This window comes from Apodemus sylvaticus, chromosome 13 (assembly GCF_947179515.1).
Source record: "Apodemus sylvaticus chromosome 13, mApoSyl1.1, whole genome shotgun sequence".
Taxonomy (NCBI): Eukaryota; Metazoa; Chordata; class Mammalia; order Rodentia; family Muridae; genus Apodemus; species Apodemus sylvaticus.
The window spans coordinates 68,856,883-68,882,183 of NC_067484.1; the positions used below are offsets into that span (position 1 = coordinate 68,856,883).

General features: G+C 38.9%; 2 protein-coding genes across 4 annotated transcripts in view; both read right to left on the bottom strand.

Moving 5' to 3' along the window:
- The window catches only part of LOC127663731 (protocadherin alpha-4), a 213,887-nt gene that overhangs the window by 40,103 nt on the left and 148,483 nt on the right, over positions 1-25,301 (bottom strand). The window contains exon 1 of one of the 3 annotated variants that reach the window (XM_052155423.1): positions 1,735-4,710. The exons of the other annotated variants lie outside the window; for them this stretch is intronic. Within the exon in view, the coding sequence (XP_052011383.1) occupies positions 1,735-4,296 (2,562 nt within the window). The 5' untranslated portion in view covers positions 4,297-4,710. Of the gene's footprint in view, positions 1-1,734; positions 4,711-25,301 lie in introns of those variants that run through there. 3 annotated transcript variants of the gene reach the window in all.
- The window catches only part of Pcdhac1 (protocadherin alpha subfamily C, 1), a 56,939-nt gene continuing 36,051 nt past the window's right edge, over positions 4,414-25,301 (bottom strand). Inside the window, exon 2 of the mRNA XM_052155981.1 lies at positions 4,414-4,569. Within this exon, the coding sequence (XP_052011941.1) occupies positions 4,414-4,569 (156 nt within the window). The remainder of the gene's footprint in view (positions 4,570-25,301) is intronic.

A 25,301-nucleotide genomic window follows, 5' to 3' on the forward strand; every position in this document is an offset into this window, starting at 1 on the left:
AAGGCTTCCAACGATACCCTGTAACAATTCTGGGAATGGGTAGACATCCCACTCACTCCCCTCGCCCTGCCCATTTTCTTAATTCCCCTTCTTCCTTAGTCTGCAGTCTGCCTCCTGTTGCAACCCAGCATTGATTACTTCTGATCAGTGAAATAATATCCACAGGAAAATGGAAAATGCAATCTATGACTCTGTGCTAACACATTACTCTCCTCAAGATGGCTGTGAACTTTAAACGTAAAAATGCAGACATTAGTAAACCATACCAATATGCTAATGAAACATCGTAAACTATGGGAAAAACAAATAGTGTTAATTCATTTTGTGCTGACTCTCAAAGTCCTAGTTACAGAGTTGTTGCTTGAAAAGAAAATTTACCCATATGTATAGGACAGTGTTTTTGCTTTGAAATACAAGTTTAAGGGACCACCAGGCAGGCTCCTATTATTCTAGGCATGCCCTGGGACTTTCCCATCCAAGTATACCTGCACATGAATGTACTTTTTAGTAATTTGTATGCATTCTTCATTATAAGGACCAATCTGGCCTGTAACTACTTAAAACCCCAAACTGTTACATATACTAAGCACCATGTACAGTAAAAAACATCCTCTTCCTAAGCCTCTTTATACCATTGGATGCCTAATTTCAGATCCAGAAAACAAGGTTATGCTTTCAGAGTATTTTCATTTAACTTAAAGACACAAAAGCCTTGAGAATTATCCTTTACATTTCATCAGAGGCACAGAAATGGCTAACATGGAATCGGAAGATTACTGGTATTTAAAGTGAATGCTGACACCTCATCTTAAGATGAACTCCGAGTATGCTGAGGATGTTGGCTAGACTGGATTTCTTGTCCCACACTCCCCTTATTCAGCTTGTCCTGATCTCCACCATCCCTACATATTCCTATACCACTCCTTTATGAGCTCCCTCAGCCAACAAGACAAATGTATACTCATTTACTCTGGCCTACTACCATTCATTTCCTCTCACAAGAGAGACCACATCATCTAGCCATTGCAAATTCTAGTTTCAGAGTGAGGACTATGTTCTAGTTTCTCACTTCAGGGTGGAGTCACAGAGGAGCCTATCACATTAGTCCTGTGTGATTAACTGAATACATTTTAGGGACAAGACCTCATGCTATATAGTCCCAGATGGCTTAGAACTTGTATATAGACCAAGCTGACCTCAAACACACAGAGATAGATATACCTGCCAATCATTTTCACTGTGGACCTCCAAGATATAAACAGCAACAATATATGGAGGAAACCACATATCTCTGGAGGTCTCAGAGCTCATATATTTAAATTTTTTAAAGTCCAGAGCAATTACCCTGTAGATGATACAGCAGAGATTATTTCTCTTTGAATCTCACATTACCTCCTAGTAATAGAACTCTTATTCCCAGACCTGTTCTATTTCTACAGAGCTGTGCTTCAACAAAAGATACCCAAGACGAATCCTCACCTCTCAAGCACTTTTATGGCTAATTCTTCACGTGTACCACTAGAAAATAGTAAGTAAAAGAATTCTCCAGGGCTAATTTTCTACAGAGCAAACAGCAGGTTATAATAAGAACACAGTTACCATTAATACTCAGTTTACCAGATAAACCTTTTGGTGCTAATAAATCAGTAACACCAACCACATGCAATTGGAGGAAGGGACACAAGAAAAAAAAATGCATGGCTTTCTGGAAGACAACTTTGATTACCATCTCACCTCATTTTGAGAGAGAGCATCATTTTTTAGGATAATCAGGTTCCCAGCACTGTGCCTACTTTGGCCTGTGAGTTGCCTGTTGTCAGTCACTGAGGCTTGGGCTCCCCCAGGCCCTGGCCCTGTCTGGGCCCCTGTGTTGTAAAACATAAAAGTATCACTCCCTGAGCCTGCTGTCAGGCAGGCCTTGTAGCAGTAGGTCTTGGTGAGGGAGCCATTGCCTCGAACCTCAATGAAATGAGGCTGTACTTTGAGGCCATGTGGTATCCTGGCATCGATATTGTTATTGGCCTGCTTGTACAGTTCTGCAGGGCTCCGCTCCCTCACTCCACAGAAGCCTCCACAGCATGCCGTGCCATAAGCTGTGTAGCGGTAGCACTTGATGATGCTCAGAACGATGATTGTCAAGAGAAATATAAAAGACACTGTGCTTAATGCTATTATCAGATAAAGTGTGATCTCTGAGTATGTCCGAGGATTCTTAATATGTCTCTGAGTGTCAGGGAGCATTTTAGAAACCCTGTCCACCACAGCTACCGTAATGGCCACGGTAGCTGATAGAGGTGGCTCTCCATTGTCACGGACCACCACAGTCAGGTTGAAAGTGGTACCACTCTCATCTGCTATCTTCCTGGTAATCCTAATTTCTCCTGTGTGAAGTTCTACTTTAAAGAGATCTGAGTCAGAAGTTGGGACTAAATGGTAAAAGAGCCAAGCATTCTGCCCAGAGTCTGAATCCATGGCTATGACTTTGGTGACCAGGTAGCCAGCAGGGGCAGTCCGTGGCACCATCTCAATGGCTGCTGATGTGTTAGTTGAGGTAGGGTATAGAATATGAGGGGCGTGGTCATTCACGTCCACCACATACACGTTGGCGGTCACAGTGCTGCTTAGTGGTGGCCTTCCCTTATCCTGGGCTTCCACAGTCACAAAAAACTCTCGAAATTTCTCATAGTCAAAGGAGTTGACAGCATAAAGGCTGCCGCTGGCACTGTTAATGGAGACATAAGAGGTGACTGGCAGCCCTTGAATCTCCCTGTCTAGGAGTGAGTAGGTCACCTCTGCATTCTCCTTTTGATCTGGGTCTGTGGCTTGCACAGTGCAAAGCAACACACCTGGCAAATTGTTTTCCTGGATGTAGATGGAATAGGAGTCCTCCAGGAAGCTTGGCGGGTTGTCATTTATGTCAGAGATCTCAATCTGCAGTGTCCTTTGAGATGTGAGTGGTGGTACTCCCCCATCAGTGGCTGTCACTGTGATGTTGTAGGCAGCTACCCGCTCCCGATCCAGTGGGCCACTCACCACCAGGGTATAGGAGTTTCCAAAGCCATTCAGCCGGAAGGGCAGTGAAGCCTCCAGACCCAGGCTTACTTTCCGGTTGGAGCCTGAATCTTGGTCATTCACACTGAGAAGAGCCACAACAGTGTTGAGGGCAACATCCTCAGGCACTGGACTGTATAAGTCTGTAAGCACCACTTCTGGAGCGTTGTCATTCACATCTATAATGTCCACCAACACCTTGCAGTGACCCGCCATGGGTACTGGTCCCCGGTCAGTAGCTTGCACATAGATCTGGTAGGAAGAAGACTCCTCATAATCCAGAGTCCCACTTACTCTCACTTCCCCTGTAGTGGCATCTATGCTGAAGAGCTGTCTCTCCCGGTCCGATGTATAGCTGCTCAAAGAGTACCTGAGTTCACCATTAGAACCCTCATCCGGGTCCGAGGCGTTCAACTTCACTACCAATGTGCCTGGAGGAGCGTCCTCCCGCAGCTGGACACGGTAAGTAGACTGGTCAAAGGCAGGAGAATTGTCATTCGTGTCCAGGACATGAACAGAGATCTGAGCTGTGCCTGAGCGAGCTGGGATGCCCCCATCCACCGCAGTGAGAACCAAGTGGTGCAAGGCAGCCTGTTCGCGGTCTAGGCCCTTCCGCAGCACGAGCTCCAGCACCTTGCTATTCTCCTGCAAGGGTTTAAGGTCCAGCTCAAAGTGCTCGCTGGGGCTGAGCTCGTAGGTCTGCACTGAGTTGGCGCCGACGTCAGGGTCCTGTGCGCTCTCTATGTGAAACCGCGCTCCAGGTGCCACGGATTCGCTTACCTGAAGCTGATAATCCGGCCGCGGGAAGCGCGGAGAGTTGTCATTGATGTCCAGTATCTCCACCTCGATCGCGCTCACTGCCACCGGGTTGTGAGCCAGCACTTCCAAGCTGAGCAGACAGCGAGGCCGCTGCTCGCACAGTGCCTCGCGATCTATGCGCTCGTTGACGAAAAGCGCTCCGTTGGTCAAGTCCAATTCCAGGTAGCGCGGGCTTGGTGCACCCAGATGGTTGATGCGCAGACAGCCGGGTCCCAAGCGCCGCAGTTCCAGCCCCAAGGCTCTGGCCACGTTGCCCACGAGCGCGCCGGGGCTCTGCTCCTCCGGCACAGAGTATCGTAGCTGGGAGGCCGCTGGGCCTGGCAGCAGCACCAGCAGCAGCCGGAAAGACAGAAACAGCAGCTGGGGCAAGGACCTCAGGGGTCGCGGATGCTCGGTCGCCCCAGGTCTGGCGCCCGCCTGCTCCATAGCCGCCGGCCCTGGCAGAGGCAGCCAGGGCAGGGCGGGAGGCAGCGGCTTGGCGAGCCTGCTCCACGCCGGGCCCGGGCCCCGCCTCCGCCCTCGCCGCTCTTCACCCCTCACGCACTACAAACGCCCGAGACGGCTCCCCTCCCAGGCGTTCTCAAGGGCTCCGGCCCCTGCCGCCCCCGCTGACTCCCCATATCCCAGCTCCTCCACTCGCCTCCAGGCGGTCCGCGGGTCTCGATTTTCTGCGACCGCCAGCCGCCGCCTCCGATGATGCTTTAAGGAGAGGGAGGGAGAAGCGGAGGGGGAGGGGGTGCCAGTCCAGCTCGGATTCCGCACCCGAGTGGCGGCTGACTGCGACCGTGCACCGCCCTGCCACTCCACCTACTCCAGCCTCTTCTTCTTCATCCCCCGACCCGCTGAATCCCAGCAGACCGCGGGAACGCGGCCACTCCCTTTCTCCCTGCCCCCACCGTCCTGTTCATCCAGTCTTCACGCTCCCAAGCAGGCTTAAAGCATCTCGTAAAATTAGCCTGAGAAAAGCCGCCGAGTCCCTAGAACTCCTACTATCAGCTCCCCAAGTCAAGATTTCAAAGCGCCATCCAGGAAAATAAACTATAGGGGGGCCTGGGCGGTGCCGTAACAGACAGGGAAAGTAAACGCTGCCGGGGAGGTGCTTTGGGGTTTTAGAAATATGGGCCATTTGTTAAGCTGACCTCACACCTTCTTAGTACTACAGAAAGCCTTTAACTCCCAGGTCAAAGTGCAAAGTGACAAATGCCTTCTCCCGGGGAGCAAATCTAAGTATCCTGAGATCCAGCACTCAGTCCAGCTCCCAGCCACGTGCCATAACTTTCAGTGTGTACTTTGGCAATTAACCAGTATTTCAGTGTTTAAAATTCTCTACTTAAACAACTGACTCTGTCAAGCTTCAAGAAAAAAAACTCATATTCAACCTGTTTTGGTCACTGTAGGAAAATAAAATCTAGTAAAATTTTAAGCTATTCTTTCCCACATGCTTTCGCTAATCCTACTTCAAACCTTTTTTCATTTATCGCCCAAGACATTTTCTTTCAAGAGTGATTAATTTTTTTTCTTTAATTGATGACAATGTCGTCAAGAGCCTACAACGCCATTAAATCAAAAGAGTTACTCTCCGTCTGCCCAGGCAGGCTGGAGTATGAACTCATTAATGCTTTGCAAAAAGAAAGAAAAAAGAAAAAAAAAAAAAAGAATACTACCCTGCTGTTATAACCAAACGCAGGAGGCTGGGATTTATCTTACAACAGCAGCAATTTCAAGGGTTGCAGCTGCTCATCTTCTGTTAATATGGGGCTCCTATGGGCTCCTGTACCCCTGTGCCCCCTCAGACTTCTTTTAATTGCTACAATGGCCACGCAAATTCTCTTCAGTTAAGGAAAAGGGAAGGAACAGAGAAAGAGGAAGCCGTTCTTTCTATGCTGTGTCATTGCCTCCTCTCTTTTCTGAATAGTCAGCCTTCCCAGCCCTCGCATCTCTCCCAGCAAGGCTTAAAGAACTACAGCCACTTATGCAAGATGGCTCTTGCTTGCTTAGAGATGCTTTTTCTACCTCAACTCCCAGGATCCTTGAACTACATAGAGAGCCTCTTGGGTAACTTTCGAGCTATGTTAGTGGAAGGAAGCCAGAGTGGGACCTGTCATTTGGCATGCTTCCCTGCTTGAGAGGACAAGTTAACAGAAACCAGATTTCCAAGATGGGGGCCAGCAGCACACCCTTCCTTCAACCTACTAAATGCATCCAGTAACAACATCCCACGACCTAACCCATGCCTCCTAGAGAAGCCAGTTTTCCTCCCATCGCTGCCTATTTGTCCTCTTTGTTCCTTCAAGGGTGCAGAGTGGGAAGCAATTTCCATCAAAATCTATTCCTGTCTCCATTCTAAGGTCTCTGGCTTCTCCCTCTTCTGTTTGCATCCTTCCCAAACATCCCCCAGAAGCTCTGTCTGTTCGCTGTAGTAATTTGATCTCCAGGAGCCTTAATCTCTCAAGTGCACAAATTGTAGACCTGGCCTATGTCCTCACCCATTACTTATTTCAGAAAACAAATGGCTTGTAAGTGGAATCAAGTTATAAGTTGTCAGGAAAAGTGACCTTTCTTCCCCCTCGTCTCCTGCAGCCCTCACAGTCGATGATGCCACTACTGCTCAAAGCCACTGGGTGTTGACCATGCATGGTCCTATGCCCCTGAAAAGATCACAGGCACTTAAGGAAGAGATAAGGGTGACAAGGACTTTGTGATGTTTTAAACAGAAGCCTCAGAGTTCCCCCGTGCCTGGGGGGGCAATGGGGGGGTGGACAGGGGACGAAATTTGTCATTCAGCAAGAGTAATAGCTGAGATTCCATTTTTGTGTTTCAGAAGTAAGCATCAACTAGTATTTACTCCCTCAGTGACTGAAAGGGCAAAGGAGCAGCAAAATTAGCATCTTTTCCAGGGACGTTGTACTACAGAGATGGTATTCTGTTGGCACCACAGTAATTTCCTATCTCGCACTATTATACTGAGCTTCCTGCCAACCTTACCAATGCTCAGAATTTGATTTCTTTCTCACACTGTTGCTAAGTGCCTCATCTACAAATATTTATGCTAATGCTTCAGTCACACCATTATGTATTCCTTACTGTTTACCATTACAAATTCCAATTAAAAAGCAGAATAAAACTGACTGGGAACACCAAATACGGAGGTAGCTACACATATTCATGTATCTTTTAACACCTAACCTTCTGTTTGCTTGTTTTAAGTAGAAGAAACAAAAATAAAACTCATGAGACTGTTGTGATTAGAAGAACTAATAAGTGATTTGTACACTATCTGACAAGCACACTATTGTTATTGGTAGTAGTGGTGTTTATGAGTGCAACAACTGTTCACAGATGACATCTTGGCTAACCATCTATGTATAGTATGACTCCTTAAACACAGGCATTTGTGATGTTTAAGAAGTAAATAGCTGTAGAGACAGAAGAACATACTCAAAGTCTAGCTTTTTCAAAGTTTCCAAATACTTCTAGAACTTACCCTGTATCTTGAAAATAAAAAAGAGCAAATTGCCTTTTCATATCTGATGTGTATGTATATTGTTTCCTTTTTGTTTGTTTTATGTGTCTGTGTGAGTGTCTGATATGTGTGTGCAGTTACCCCCTGAGGACAGAAACAGAACCCCTGGAGCTGAAGTTTCAAGTGGTTATGATCTACTCAATATGGCTATAGGAATTGAACTCAGGTCCTCTGGAAGGGTAGTAAGTGCCCTTAACCATTAAACCAGTCCCAGGAAAAACTTATTCCCAGCTATGTAGTAAAATTGATATATCACAAAATAAAATCACTTCTTGGTTTGGCAAGTAAAAAGTGACATATAAGAGTCATAAGACAGGACATTGTGTTTGTCTACCTCTGTGCTAGACAAGAACTTTGGAATCATATTCCTCAATTATATTCCTTAATTACATTTGTAAAATACATCTTCCATGAGATCATTGTTCACAGCAGCAAAAAAACAATCACAACAGAATTAAGACTGAAAGAAAAATATTCAAACTCAGAAAACTCCCCTAATTCACATCAAATTTCCTTTATTACTGGCACCATCACAAATCATTTCACTTTCAGTAACCACATGCCCTGAGTTTTGGAGGTGTAGGACAAAAAGAACATACTGATTAGTCACTAGTTTTATCAGGTTTCCAGCTGGTCATTGCACAAATATATGTCACAAAGAGGAAAATCTAATTTTCTTTTTGTTTTTAACAAGTTTGGTTGCTTTAAGACCATGTCTTGTGTAGCCTAGGTAGGCCTTGAGTTGGCTGTATAATAGAGGTTGGCCTTGAACTCCTGATACTCCTGCATCCAACTCCCAAGTGCTAATCTTAAAGGCATGTTTAAGGGCTTCTAAGTTTTATTTGTAACTGGTAAATGCATGCTACTCTACAAACTGAGCATGTGTTACATAATAAAAAGAGGGACAAATAGACACACCTAAGAGATGGTATAACACAAAGTAGCGTTTAAAGTAACAACATCTCATAGCAGGCATGGCAGTCCATGTCTCTAACTAATCCCAACCCTCAAGAGGCAGAAGCAAGAGCCTCATGAATTCAAGGCCAGGCAGGGTTGTATAGTGAGATACTGCTTCAAAAATGTATTTTGTTCAAAAGGGTTAGGACTCTTGAGCTCCTCTCAACAAGATATACATTTTGCAATAAGATTATATCAAAACAAAGGTGTAGTCTTCTGAGGATTGGGAGGGACCAGCTATCATGGGCAACACAGAGCAGGGCAAACAAAAGAAACCTGGGCTTAAGGAGGTGCAACTAGAGAGATGACTCCCCAAAATTGTCCTCTGACTCTACAAGTGCACCAAACATGTCAATACACACCACACACACACACACACACACACACACACACACACACATCATCATCATCATCATCATCATCATCATCATCATCATCATCCAGACTTAAAGTCTTTTTTTCCAAACAGACATTTTTGGGTTTTCATTGGTAGAATCATTGATGATGTGTCTACAGGCAGTTTATCTGAAATTCATGGTGACTTTAACAATTTCCTACTTAGCCACAAAGACAAGATGAAGTAAGAAAGCTGCAATACAATATAGTTAAGTAGTTTTTATAATTCTTTGAATAGCAGTGCCAAAGAGTATTTATTAATGGGATGGTTCAACCCGGAGGAATTCTATTGAGGGACAGAGGAATCTACCCTCTGTGTTTTCCTAGTCAGCATTTTCTCAATGACTCACATCTAGTAGGCAGCAGCTGTACAGGCCAATCCAGAAGCAAGTTGAGCCCTTCTGGAACAAGAATTATGGCTGTTTAGGACAAGCCACATCCTAATTCACTAAATTACTAACAGAGTTCTACTTGAGATTCAGTGCATGCCCCCAATTCATATGTTTGGATTTAAGCTGACTTCTGGCTTCTATGTTCTCCATTAAAACGAGTTCCAAGTCTCCATTCATCACTGGATCTCTTATTTTAATAGAAAGCCTTGTTTGGCCCTGTTTCTCCTTTACAATTCTTGGGATTTAGCCACAGAATAAAGTAAAAAGGGAATTTAGCACTAAAGAACATTCTTGTTCCCAAGTGGGATTTGGCCAAAATAGTCATTGATTTTTCATACATAGATGGACAATCGGACAGATAGTAGGTCGACAGACAGACAGTAACATACATGTGCAGATATGGATACTATTGAACAGTTTTGCATTTGAACTGTTTTTCCAAGCTATGATGGGTTCAGCCTAAATGAAATCCCAGTTCTGACTTCTGAACCCATTGTTTCTACTGATTCAGGGGAAAATATCTACATAATTTTAAAAAGTATTTATTTGCATATACAAATATAAAGTAATTGTTGGTTTTGGGGGTCATTTATATCACAGCTCCTTGACAGTGGACAGTTTACTACTTCTATCCATTTCTAATCTCTCTTGACTCTCATAAGATGTTAATGAGCTGGCATTGATAAAGAAGCTTAATTCCAAAGGCAAAGATTATCAGACTCTCCAGGAAGCTTATGTTTTTTCAGGACTCTTTTCTTCCTTTAAAGAGTCTTTCTGAGCCGGTCTGTGGTGGTACAGGCCTTTAATCCCAGCACTCCAGAGACAGAGGTGGATTTCTGTGAGGAGAGGCCAACCCAGTCTACAGGACAAGGTCCAGGACAGCCAGGGCTACACAGAGAAACTCTGCCTGTAAATAAATAAATAAATAAATAAATAAATAAATAAATAAATAAATAAATAAATAAATAAAAATAAAATAAAATTTTCTTGTATTTTGATCTCTTTATGCTTTGTTGAAACTGGGTCTTATGGAAGATATTTGTTAGGTTTTTGAGACATCTCCATACAGGCTTTCTAGTGGCTAGACTAACTCACACTCTTACAAAATGGAGAATAAAGGCTCCATTTTGTTCACATCCAGGCCTGCCATTGTCATTTTGTCCCTTAATGACTGGAGAAGATGGAATACTGATGTTATTTTCATTTCTACAATGTCTAGTAAACCTGAACATTTTCTCAAGTTTGCTAGCCATTTATATGCTATAATTTGAGAAAGTTTGTTCATATTATCAGACCAGTTATTGATCGAGTTGTTTCCTGTTTAAAGTTTTTTTTTAAATAAGGTTTTTTTATATTTTAGATATTAAACCTCTGTCAGATATATAGCTTGCAAAGATTTCTGTCCCTTTACATAGACCGTCTCATCTTTGGATTAACTGTTTCCATTGCCGTACAGAAAATCTTTAGTTTAACGAGATCTCATTTATTAGTTGCTTACCCTTTTCTTGCCAGGCTTCTTGTCTCTTTTCCTTTTCTGCTTTGTTTGGTTTATTTGCCATGTTGTTTTGTGGTTTGGGTGAGGTGGATTTGTTTTGTTTTGAGGGGATTGGCTTATAAATATATTTGTGGGAGGATATTGGGAATTCAGACCAAGGCCTGGCACACACATTGCAAATGTTCCACCACTGAGCTCTCTCCCAGGCTCCTCTGTCTCATTTTTAGTAATCTAACATCTGTCCACTATACACACCTCTAATAGGAATCTCATTATTGCTCAGAAAACTAGTAATGTCAAGTATTTTACATGGAATCCTATTTAGCTGCTTTTCATAATTACAAACTTTTTTATTTTATTTTGTAGTTGTTGTTGTTTATGAGACAAGGTTTCACTGTATAGCTTTGGCTATCCTGGAACTCCCTTTGTAGAACAGGCTGGCCTTGAATTCACAGAGATCCACTTACTTCTGCCTCTTGAGTACTTGAATTAAAGGTGTGTGCATCACTGCCTGGCTCAAACTTCTTCTTCTTTTTTTTTTTTTAGAGACTTCATTTTGATAGTCTCTTACATATGTATGTGTATGCATGTGGGTGTGTATGTATATATGTGTGTGTGTATACATGTATATGTATATATGTATGTACATATATGTATGCATATGTGTATATATGTATGTATATACATATATTTATACATATATATATGTACACACACACACACACCACCACCACCACCACCACCACCACCACCATCACCACCACCACCACCACCACCTTTGGCAAATCATGCTGTAAAAAAATGATTGATCTTCCATAAGCCAAATGCTTCTTGTATTCTCAGCCTTTGCTGGAGGCAATATTTCCCACTCACACTATTCCATGGAAGTAGTGGGGTTCTACAAATGACTTTGATTTTTTTCAGCATAAATTTCACTCATTTTCTTAGTGATGGATTTCACTGTAGTTCATTTAGCAGTCTGACATACAACATAAAAAGATAGATAAAATGTATGACATCAAAATGAGCCAAGGTGAGATGGATTTTGGTTTCTATGAATATTAACAGGTACTTTGAGGCATTCTGATGAGATAATTACCTTAACAAAGCTCATTTTATTAAAGTTATTTGAAATAACATTCATGTTCTTCCATTTTGCTTTGTATTTTTCCTTCTTTTCTATCACAAGCAAACGAAGCATACTATACTGAAAGAGTTGAGAAGAAATCCTGGTTTAGTTCTGCGACCATCATTGAAAAGTCATAGTGCTGGATACACCCACAACATGCCTCGGCTGGTGCCAACTGTAGTTGTTCCTCACATAGCAGGAAAAGTGTACAAAGCTTCCAAATAAATCGATATTTTATGATTTTTTTTGTCCATATCTATTGGCCAGCTCTCCAGTAAAGGCAGAAAATACAAGACAACATCAAAAGTTGAAATATCAAAGTTGGAACAGAACAGTGGCAGTTACTAGAAATGAGAAGTTGCTTTCTAGCTAGTAGAAGTTGGTGAAAGTTTCACTGTCCCTCTTTCTAATCCAGGATCACATCGATTACCGCAGAGTTGTCATCCTCAGATCTTTAATATCCTTCCTAATCAAATTTTAATCATGGCCTCTCATCCGTGGCCTTCTGTAGTATCTCAGGCTGAATGAAGACACCTGTGATCCAGCTGTCATAGTTCATTTAAAATTTTAACTGTGTATGAAACATTCATTGATTCATAAATCAGCACACACACAGGATATATTGGACAGCCTTGATACGTGGGATACGAGGATTAGTGTTCCTCAACCTGGCAAGAGCTGTGGAGTAAGGAAGGTTTTTAAATCATTCTTTCCAAGGGTCAATAGTGACACCCGATAGCCTGTTAAAAACATGACAACAATCTTGGTAAAGCCCACCTGTATCCTCTTTAATTTATTTTTTGTTATTTTTGTCTTTCTATTTATTTTGGTTCAATAGTATTTAAAAATACATACTGAACCAAATTCAAATTATTTAATTCCTAAACCAACAAAAATTAAAGTGCTCTTAAGTCTCACTCATTGGTATTGGTATGAGGTAAAGTCTCCAGACTTTAACCTCAGCATATGCAAATATATAAGTGTTTATTTTCCCAAAATGTAATATTCTTGTACAACATTGCTTTTTAGATTTTTTAATATATGTGATGGATGTCTTTCCCTATAATATACATAACATAAGCTTTGTATATTATATATATGGCAGGAAAATATATTACATAAACATTATAAACTATATAACATTTTATAAATTATATGAATATATAACAAAACAAATAATATATTTTATAAATTATATAGATACATAACAAAATATATATTGTATTTTATAAGTTATATATAGTTTACATATTGTAGGTGTATATGTACGTATGTGCCACATATGTACAGGTACCTTTGGAGTTCAGAAGAGAACATTAGTTTATTTATAAAATGTATACATATATTATATACAAATATATATTTATATGTACATATATTATATAGACTTTGTATACATATAACACATATACATTATACACAATACTTTTTCTTCTCAGTAAATGTTACATAATATTCATCATACAAATATTTTATAACATTTTACTCCATAATCGAATATTTAGGTATATTCCTGAAAATGTACTTATATACACACTTTTATATTTATTCTAAAGGACTTTATTTTTTTCAAAAAGATAAATTTGTCCGCCAGGCAGCAGTGGCACACACCTTTAATCCCAGCACTCAGGAGAGAGAGAGGCACACAGATCTCTATGAGTTCCAAGATACCCTGTTCTACAGAGTGAGTTCCAGGACAGCCAGGGTTGTTACACAGAGAAACCCTGTCTCAACAAGCGAACAAACCAACAAACAAATAAATTCAATTTCAGTGTGTGTGTGTGTGTGTGTGTGTGTGTGTGTGAGAGAGAGAGAGAGAGAGAGAGAGAGAGAGAGAGAGAGAGAGAGAGGGAGAGAAGGAGAGAGAGAGAAAGAGGGAGAGAGAGAGGGGGAGAGAGAGGGAGAGAGAGGGAGAGAGAGTGAGAGAGAGCGAGAGAGAGAGAGAGAGAGAGAGAGAGAGAGAGAGAGAGAGAGAGAGAGAGAAAGGGAGGGAGGGAGGGAGAAAGAGAGGGAGAGGGAGAGAGAGAGGGAGAGGGAGAGGGAGAGACATACAGTCACCTTTGGAGACCAGAAGAGAGCATCAGATCCCATTGTGCAGGAGTTACAGGCATTGTGAACTGCTTGATATGGATGCTGGGATCTGAACCCAGGCCCTCTGGAAGAGCAGTTAGTTCCCTTAACTACTGAGAATTCATATTCAGATTTTACTCAGACATACTAAAATGCTTCTCCAATTTATGTTTTCTATCACGCTCATCAATCCTAAATAAGATAAATCACTGGTGTATGACTTATCTACAAAATTCCTAGCTCATTGTATACATAAAAAAAGAGTCATGTTTGCCACATTTTTCTTTCCTCAATAAAGGTTTCACAATATAATTTGTATTATTCCTATAAATACATACAGGATTCCTGGGAAATCCAGCCCATTTACTTGAACTTATTTCATTTAAATTTACTAATGTATTTCAGGGTTTTGAATAATTTTTATCATATACCCAGTAATGTCAAAGTCTGTGTCTTAAAAAAAAATGTGTTTATATCTAATATCTAACTCTCCCAACTGTCATTCAACCTTTTGGGCATATTTTTTTTTAAAAAACTGTTAGATTTAATTCTTGGATAAATGAAATATTTAAGTAAAGCTTTAAAACTTTAAGTCTAAAGCTGAATCCAGTGCACTGAAGTTCACAACTCACACTTAGACAACAAATTGCAGCTTCTTGACACAAGCAGGAAAGGTCAACTAATAGTTTCAAAATCACAGGTGTAATATCTAGTGTCCTATTATACAGTAGGGTGACCATTGTTCACAGTAATTTTTTGGACACAAATAATGTACAGACACAATAAATAACAAAGTTTAAAACCCATCAAGCAACTATTTGAAAACTTGAGAGTAAAGAAAAACGCTGTCTTCATCTGTGGCTTCATTGTCCACATCTTCAATTTCCTATTGTTAATTGTGGACCAAAAATATAATATAGAACAAGAAGATATCATAGAGGTAGAAATAAAATCTATCACAAATCTACATATATAGGGAAAGAATTAAGCATTATCAGGAATACCGCATTTGATTATACTAATTTTTCATATAATTTTTGTTGTTTTATGTGTAATTGTTTTGTATGTTCTGTCTGCATAAATCTTTATGTACTACACACATTTCTGGTGCCTGTGGAGCATAAAAGTCTATAAGAATCCCCTGGACTGGAGTAACAGATGGTTGTGAGATACCATTTGCATGCTGGGCTTGGACCCAAGTCCTCTAGGGTAGCAGCCAGTGATGTTGACCACTGAGCCACCTCTCCAGTGCCTGTACTTACTTTTATTGTGTTCTATACGCAATGAGGCTTGTGACAATCAACTATTAAGAAAAACTTGCTGGGCAGCGGGTGGCATATGCCTTTAATCCCAGCACTTGGTAGGCAGAGGCAGATGTACCTCTGGTCTACTGGATGAGTTTCAGGACAGCTAGGACCCTGTCTCAAAAAAATAAAAATACTCCTCTTTGTAACATATTTACAGTAGCTAGCTAAAATGTTCATTAAACATTTTTAGCAATAAATCATGCTAACTAAAATATGTATATTATTTTTAGACATGGTGTTATTGCATGTAATTGACTCCCGATTTCAGCTCCTACTCCCTCTCAAATTTATGTCCTCTTTTATTATTATTATTGTTGTTGTTGTTGTTGTTGTTGCTGTTGTTGTTATTGCTGCTGCTATTGTTACAAACATACACACACACACACACACACACATACATACACACATTGTGGTGGTTTGATAAGAATACCCCTCGTGGGCTCATATGTTTGAACACAAATGGTTTATGGACTCTGAACCTTTCATAAGTGTAGGCCCTAATACAATTTTTCTTCTATAAGATGCCTTGATCATGATGTTTCTTCACAACAATCAAAAAGCAACTAACACACACACACACACACACACACAAAGATATTGAGTTTATTTATTGTTATATATATATATATAACATTATATATATATAATGTTATATATATAACATATATATATAATGTTTTTAGGATTTTAGGTTTTGCTACATATTGTTGGATACCTAATTAAGGAGAAGACTAATTCTCCCTTACTCTGTAGCCATTATTTAATTGTCTATAGTTCTTCATCTAACGATAGTACCTTGTGAGATTTCCTCATCCACACTGGCATAATAACTGGTATTGTCATTGCCAAGGTCTTGTTTAGGCAACCATATTGTTGAAATTTCATAGGTGTGGCTTCCTTGATGTATATGAAGGGCACAGCTTCACAGCAGACATCTTTGTTTTCTGGCTCTTCTAATTTTTCTATCCTCTCTTAATGTTTCCTGAACCTTGGTCATAGGGACTGTGTTGTAGATTGGTGCTGGGCACCCTGATGTCAGTGGTTCCCTGCATTTTGACCATTTGTGCTATTCTGTAATGGTCTTAACCTGTGACCAAACAAAGCATCTTTGATAAAAGATGCATTTGTCTTGTAGTTATTTAGGATAAGTAGAATGCAGTTAGAAATTACATTTGATTTAAGAAAATGGTCTAAGTAGTATGTCTTATAGGTTTCGTAGATTCACCAACAAGAGGTATTTAGATGGATTTTTATAGTAAGAGGCATGAATTCCCTCCTACTGAGTGGTTCTTAAGCAAAAACCAGATGGCTATTGGCTACTCCCAAGATACAAGTATCATTATCCACCTTTGGCGATATCTCATGGTAATAGTCATTTTTATAGTTAGTAAGATTTTAGATGAATAGGGCTACTGACTTCTTTCTCCCCTGGAACCTTGCATAGCACCTTCAAGTTCTGTGAGCTAGTCCTCAGTGTGTGGGGCCTCCAGGTCATAACCAATTCAATTTCTGCAAGTCCTGTGTCCAAAGTCTGGTATCTTCAGCATTAGGGACTGACCTTCAACCTCTGGAGAATACCCAAGGTCTAGAGCTGTATTGTCCTTCATTCCTCAACCCCAGTTAAAGCTCTTATTTCCTTAATTTATCCTATTTCCATCTTATTTCAAACAAAATGGATGCAACAGATATCTACAGGACATTTCACCCTAAAACAAAAGAATATACCTTCTTCTTAGCACCTCATGGTACCCTCTGCAAAATTGACCATATAATTAGTCACAAAATAAGCCTTCACAGATATAAGATGATTGAAATAATCCCATACATTCTAACAGATCACCTCAGACTAAGGGTGGTCTGCAATGACAACAAAAACAACAGAAAGTCCACATCTCATGGAAACTGAATAATTCTCTACTCAATGATACCTTGGTCGGGGAAGAAATAAAGAAATAAATTAAAGACTTTGTGGAATTTAACAAATATGAAGGAATAGCATACCCAAACTTATGGGATACAATGAAAGCAGTGCTAAGAGGAAAGTTGGAGCAATCCTACACTAACAACTTAACAGACATCTGAAAGCTCTAGAGCAAAAAGAAGCAAATACACACAAGAGGGGTAGATGGCAGGAGATAAACTCAGAGTTGAAATCAATCAATTAGAAACAAAGAATCTACAAAGAAACTAATTAGAAACAAAGAGGACTACACAAAGAATCAACAAAAGTAGGAGCTGGTTCTTTGAGAAAATCAACAAGATAGACAAACCCTTAACCAAGCTAACTAAAGGGCACAGAGTCAGTATTCAAATTAACAAAATCAGAAATGAAAAGGGAGGCATAACAACAGAAACTAAAGAAATTAAAAAATCATCAGAGCCTAATACTAAAGCCACAAAATTGGAGAATCTAGATGAAATTGATGTTTTTTTAGACAGATAGCAGACCAAAGTTAAATCAAGATCAGATAAACTATCTAAACAGTTCCTAAGGAAACAGAAGCAGTCATTAAAAGTCTTCCAACCAAAACAAGCCCAGGAACAGATGGGCTTAATGCAGATTTCTATCAGACCTTCAAAGAAGACCTAATATCAAGTAGGCTTCATCCCAAGAATGCAGGAATGATTCAATATACAGAAATCCATCTGTGTAATCTGTTATTCACTCTAGAGTTACTTCTCCCCGAACCCAATGGTCCTTTTTAAACTTCCTGGTTTCTGTGGTTACTCCAGGTATATGTATGCACACATTAAGATTCAAAGCTAGGATCCAGCAGTATTTGCCTTTCTTGGTCTGTGTTACCTTACTCTATATAATATTTTCTAGTTCCTTAAATTTATCTCCAAATTTCATGGTTACATTTTTTTCTTTTCTCCATATCCTGGTCAACATTTGCTGTCATTTGTTTTGTTGATTTTAGTAATTTTCACTGGGGTGAGATGAAATCTCAGAGTAGTTTTAATTTGCATTTTTCTGATTTCTAAGGATGATGTAAGACTTTTTGAGGTATTTTATGCCATTTTTATTTCTTCTTTTGAGAACCCGGTATTCATAGTTATAGCTCATTTTTAATTGGGTCATTTGTTTGCTTGACATTGTTTTAATGTTTTGAGTTCTTTATATATTCTGGGTATTAATCCTATGTATGACTGGCAAAGAGTGACTTTGCAGGCTTCTCTTCACTCAATTGATTATTGCTGGCCCTGATTGCAGAGCAAACTGAATCCTATACCTATGTCATGTAGGGCACTGCCTATGTTTTCTTCTAGCAGTTCCTGGGCTTCAGGTCTCACACTGTCTTTTATCCATTTGGATTTATTGTGCAGGTGATAGCCATGGATCTAACTGCATTCTTCTGCAAGTTTTCCCTGAACCATCCAGAACATCTAGTTTTCCCAGAACCATCTAGAACATCTAGTTTCCCCAGAACCATTGCTTGAAGGGGCTGTCTTTTCTCCAGTGTAGTCTTGGCATCTTTGTCAAATATCGAGTGACTGTGGTTATGTGCACTCATTTTTATGTCTTTGGTTTTTATTTTCATTGGTCTACATGTTTGCTTCCATCTTAATACCATGCTGTGTTTGTTACTGTTATTGTGTAATAAATATTGAAATTTGCAATGATAATCTTTCCAGACTGCTTTGGCTGCCCAGGATTTTCTATGGCTATAAAATTTATGGTTTATTTTATATTTCTGGAAATCCTTTTATGGGAATTTTGATTTGGACTACATTGAACTGGTAAAGTGCTTTCAATAAAATGGCCACTTTTACAATATTAATCATTGTGAACATTTTCTAGTGTTTTCCTTGATTTAATTCTTCAGAGATTAAAAGTCTTCATTGTACAGGTCTCCCTCTAACCTCTTGATTAGGTTTATTCCAAGGTTTTTCTAGATTATTATGAATGAAAGTGTGTCCATAATTTCTTTCTCAGAATGTTTGGTTTGTGTGTATGCAAAAAGTTACTGGTTTTTCTAAGCCATTTTGTGTTGTGCCACGTTGCTGAATTGTTGATTATGGAAGTCTTCTGGAAGAATTTTTGGGATTTTTATGTATAATATTACGCCATCTTCTAATAAAGATAATTTGACTTCCTTTTCCTATATGTATCTTTTTAAATTTCCTTCTCTTGTCATATTGATAATGCTTCAAGTACTAAGAAAAGGAGTGGAGATAGTGGAAAGCCCTGTCTCATTCATGATTTTAATGCAATTAATTGAAATTTTTCTCCACTTCATGTGATATTGGCTGTGCATTATTTTTATATGTATAGCCTTTATTACATTTAGATATGTTCCCTTCAGTCCTATTCTCTCAAGGACTTTTATCACAAAAATAGTGTTGGGTTTTGTCTGAGGGCTTTTTTCTTTTTGTCTTTTTATAGTTATTTATTCATTTATTTATTTACACTCCAGATTTTATTCCCTGCCCCATCCACCCTCCGACTGTTCCACATCTCATACCTCTTCCCCACCTCATCTCTACAAGGATGTCCCCATCCCCCACTCCCCACCCAATCAGATCTCTAAACTCCCTGGGGCCTCCAGTCTCTTGAGGGTTAGGTTCATCTTCCCTGACTGAACACAGACCTGGAAGTCATCTGTTGTTTATGTGTTGGGGGCCTCATACCAGCTGGTGTGCCTATTGAAATGATGAGTGGTTTTTGTCTTTAGTTCCATTTATATTTTTATTTCATTTATTCGCTCATGTATGTTGAGCCATTCCTGCATATCTGGGGTGCAATGGATGATCTTTTTGATATGTGTCTGTATTTGACATGCCAGTATTTTATTGAGGAGTTTTGTGTCTATGTTCATCAGGGATATTGGTTTTGTATTTTTGGTGTGTCTTTGCCTGGTATTGAGGTTAGGGTAATACCAGCTTTATCAAAGGAGTTTGAAGTGCTCTTTCTATTTCTATTATTAAGAAAGATCTTCTTTGAAAGTCTAGTAGATTTCTGCTGGGAATCCATCTCAGCATTTTTTGGTCATTAGAGATTTTTGGGTTTTTTATTTTGTTTGTTTTTGTTTTATTTTGTTTTTGGTTTCAGATCACTATTTTGACCTCCTTATTTACTATGTGTCAATTTTAGCTGTTTATTTCTTCTTTATTTAAATTTGGTGGCTTGAATGACTCTAGAAATTTATTCATTTACTTAAATGAATAAATTTGTCTTAGGGTTTCTATTCCAGCACAAACATCATGACCAAGAAGCAAGTTGGGGAGGAAAGGGTCTATTCAGCTTACACTTCCATGCTGCTGTTCATCACTAAAGGAAGTCAGGACTGGAACTCAAGCAGGTCAGGAAGCAGAAGCTGATGCAGAGGCCATGGAGGGATGTTTTTTACTGGCTTGTTTCCACTGGCTTGCTCAGCCTGCCCTCTTATATAACCCAAGAATACCAGTCCAGAGATGGTACCACCCACAGGGGGGCCCTGCCCCCTTGATCACTAATTAAGAAAATGCCCCACAGCTAGATCTCATGGAAACATTTCCTCAACTGAAACTTCATTCTCTGTGATAACTCCAGCCTGTGTCAAGTTGACACACAAAAGCAGCCAGTACACTGACTTAATGGAGTATAGGTTTTTAAAGAATTCCCTTACATTTTCTCCTTTTGGTTAAAATATCATTACAATTTTGATAGGGATTACATTGAACCTATAGGTTGTTTATTGAGTATAAGCATTTAACAATATTAAGTCTTCCATGAGCATAAAATACCTTTACACTAATCTGGGACTTCTATTTCTTTCACTAGTGTGTCATTCTTTTCATTATACAAACTTTCAGTTTCTTGGCTGAATTTGCTCCTAAATACTATAAATTTATTCTTTTTAATGAAATCATTTATTTATTTATTTATTATTATTATTTATGTAGTGCTGGAGATTGGACCATGGTCATGTACATGCTTGGCAAATGTTCTTCTACTGAGTTTCATGACCTGATAATTTTTATTATTTTTGTAGCTATTATAAATAACATTTTAAATTCCTTTTTCAGATATCTTCTTCAGATAATTTTTGTATTCTATATCTTTACTGAATTCATTGATTAGTTTTTCACAGGTCTTTTGGGTGAGCTATTTAAGCATATTTAATATCTTGATGTCTACAAATATTAACAATTTTATGCTCAGTGTTTGGGTAGAGAAAATAGATCTCAGTCTTTTATCTCAAACCATTCACCAAAAATGGACTTGGATAGATCGTAAAGCTAAAAGCTAAAGTTGATATGTTGTAGAGGGTTGTAATTCAGCAACAAGGCTGCTCTGGCAAGGAATTACATTCAAAGACCTAAGTCTGTGAGATCCAGCTGGAATGACACATCTTTAATCCTTCCGAGTGGAACACAGACACACCCTCACTACACACCTTTAATCCCTAACAATAAAGTTATCTTGTAGAAGGAAGCAGCCATGTTTAAAAGTGACGTCTAATCGAGTGGCAGAGAAAGTGATGAATGAGAAAGGTTTTACAAAATGAGTCAGAGACAGGATATGCCCAATTCTCACAAGAACAGCAGAAAGAGGATACTTAGATCAGCACAGAGAGAAGACAGTTTTACAGAGAGAGGTTAAAGAATGAACAAGCTCCAGACAAGTGAAGACAGAATGAGCCAGAGAGTGAGAAGGAGCTAAAAGAGTAGAAAGCATTGCCAAAGTTAGTATGAAGCCAAGCAGAACAATAATGTGAGAAGCCAAAGAAGCCAGTTTGAATCAGTCAGCTTAGAGAGAAGTTTGGGCCAGAACCGCTGAGTTTAACCAGCCAGTCACAGTTCAGAAAGAGCTAGAAAGACTGAGTTTATTCAGCAGTAAGCCTCCTAGATGACAGGTTATCTGGGGAATAAAAATTAATTTTACAATCAGTACTAGAAGAAAATATAAGAACACCTAGCTAACTTGGGATAGACCCAAATCAAAACACACACACAAAAATAATTTTACACTAATTAAAATTTTCAATTTTGGAGGCTAGGGACATGGCTTAGTGGTACAGCACTGTCCCAACATGTGTGAAACATTAGTTTGATTCCCAAGAATGAAAAATAAAACAAAAGAGGATTAAAACTTCTGGTTCTCAAAAATTAAAAAAAATGGCAAACTACAGGACAAATGAATATTTAAAATGCATATATCTTATGTAGGACTTGTATATATATTTTAAAGACTGAAAAATATGGGAAAGGAAATTTCCATTCTTTATTTGCATGGAATTGCTTACTGAAACATAGATCACATATTGTCTTTGGGAATTCCGGGGAATTGCTATTTCTTTGTAATTTTTTTGTGCTTTAGATATAAAACCTATTGATGTTATAAACAGAAGAAGAATCTCTAAATGCAGGTATTAAATTTCCTCTGGTCTTGAATTTCACAGTAAGTTTCTGAATATTATAATAAATGAATAAATCTAATGAACAAGAGACTATTTATTCATCAATCAAAAATTTCATAAATGCAATGAAATTAGTCTGAGTACATACTGCTTTCAATACAGTATTTCTAAAGAACTATAGATAAAATATTGATTAGTTTTAAAAATAAAACTCTAGTCTAGTATAAAAATAATGTACTTCAGAGCAGAGACAAATATAAGAAGCAGATGGGAGATGAAATATGCCTAAACAACACATAAAAAATTCACAATTCATCACTCTGAAATTTAGAGATAAAAATAAGAACACGAACTACTTTCAACTTACTTATCACACAGAAGGTAAACCTTATTTGGCAATAGAAACTGATATGAATAATATATTTGTGAATCCAATGATGACAGATTAAAAAGGACATTGCATACGGGAGACCAGGGCTGTGTGCTTTGCTCTTCACAGAGATACAATCAGATCTATTCAATTTTCTAGTTGGACAGAAGGTAAGAAGTGTCATAGTCACAAATTATAGATTACTGTACCTTTTCCCCCATACTTATATTAATTCTTGGTGACAAAAGTGTCTGGAAGATACATTTAATCTTATGCATATAAATAATTAACTATCTTGTTCAGGTTGTTGCTAAAAGCTTTGATGAAAATATGAAATACACCCATTTTTAAGGAGAAGAAACCAAATGTAACAGCTTTTTTTCCCTACTAAATGACATTTTCCAAATAGTAAAAGAAGGAATAAAATCTGTGCCTCTTTCTAATTGCTTACGTATCTGTATTACTTCTGGGTACTGAGTTGGAGAATAGAGGCAAACTGGCTTAGACTTAACCCAAAGTACTTTTAGTATTTTCCAAAACTTTCCCATGTGGATACTGAAGACAAAGCCATACCCCCCAAGTATTACCAAACAGAGAAGATAACAGTATTCCTAAGCACAAAGTGTTTCCTCTCAACCTGGAAGGGGCTTTATCTCTTTATCAGCTCTTCTCATTGGAATTTTCTCCAATGTCAACTCGCTGTAAGTTTGCTAATTTTTTTAATGGCGTCATGACCTGGCCAATGAGTACTTCAGAGACCTCTACTTACTTGAATTCTATAACATCCTACATCTGTAAGAACTCTGATCCTTCAGACTTCCTCTTCTAATTTATGTTAAGTACTCCTTTCAGGATTTTCTCCTAGGTCTCCTATTATTTCTTCTCTGTCAGATTTTAAAATGTTTCCCATACCTGTCCTACCCTGATTCCTCACTTCATGTATTGTTCATTATTCCAGACACACTTCAGTTTCAAGTATGACCTTAGTCCAGATGACTCAAAATGTATCCACAGAATCCAGTCTTTCTCAGATCAATAAATATGACATTGCCAAAGCCGAGCACATCATTTCCATGAACCTTGATAGAGTCTACTTGTTCTCTGACCATAACTAACCTATCAGTTCTCCTCCTCATAGCCCACCAAGCTATTTCCTCCTGGCATCAGTTTAAATCTCCATAGCTGGCTACTTGGATACACTAAAAGTGGTCTAATTATTTCTAATAATAACCTTAAAAGGTCTAACTCTGGCAATAGAAAGTCTATACTTCCAAATCCTCTCACTTTTCCTCTATGATTATTCTCTGTGTGTGAATGCACACTTAGTTACAAATGCAGTTGTGTGGCACCCACGTTTCTCTTCTTACCTTCTGACCCTTTGTTGTTTTTCAATTTTCTACAACAGGCTAGGTAGCCCATTGTGACCATTTGTATATGCTTGCTGTAGGGCATGGCACCATTAGGAGGTATGGCCTTGTTGGAGTAGGAGTGTCACTGTGGGAATGAACTTTAATACTCTTGTTCAAGCTGCCCGGAAGCCAGTCTTCTCCTAGCAGCCTTCAAATGATGTATAGAACTCTCAGCTCCTCCTGCACTATGCCTGCCTGGATGCCTCCATGCTCCCACCTTGATGATACTGGACTGAACCTCTAAACCTGCAAGCCAGCCCCAATTAAATATTGTCCCAAGGTAAAAAAGTTACCTTGGTCATGGTGCCTGCTCAAAACAGTAAAACCCTAACTAAGACACCCACCATGCTCTGGGAGTTCTCCTTATGCTGTCTCCTATCTTCCAATAGAAACACTAGGACTACAGATGTTCATACTATGTATCCAACTTTTAGGAGTTCTGGGAATTTGAACTAAAGTCTTCACACTTGTATAGCAAACACTTCTGTCAACTAAGGCATCTTCCCATCACTCTGTATGATTATTCTTAAAAGTAAATTTTGAAAAAAAACATGTTAAAATAAAATACCAACACCATTAAAATATTTATTTACACAAGACCAAATGCAACTGGTTCAGAGAAAATATACTTTGGCAATATTTAACTTAAGAGTACATTATAAAAGATTTTAAAATCCTTTTCAACAAAACTTGTACTTTTCCATCACTACCGTGAAAGCCATTCCTATGTTTTTATGTTTCTTATTTTTTGAGAAAAAGGTTACTTTGTCATTTGATTTTTTTAACATGAGAAAATATAAAAACTATAATTATTTGGATTCTGAACATACAATCAGTCACCTTTATATGATTTGAAACAAGGCAATTAAACTACTTTTTTCAATCAACTTCTTAAATTTCATAAGTATCTAATTTCCCATTTCTGTTGTCTATATACATTGATATAAACATAATTTTAGATAGTCAACTTCACTTGGAAACAAGCCAAATAATTACAGATAAATTGTCCATAGTCTTTAAAACTATATTGACAATTGTTT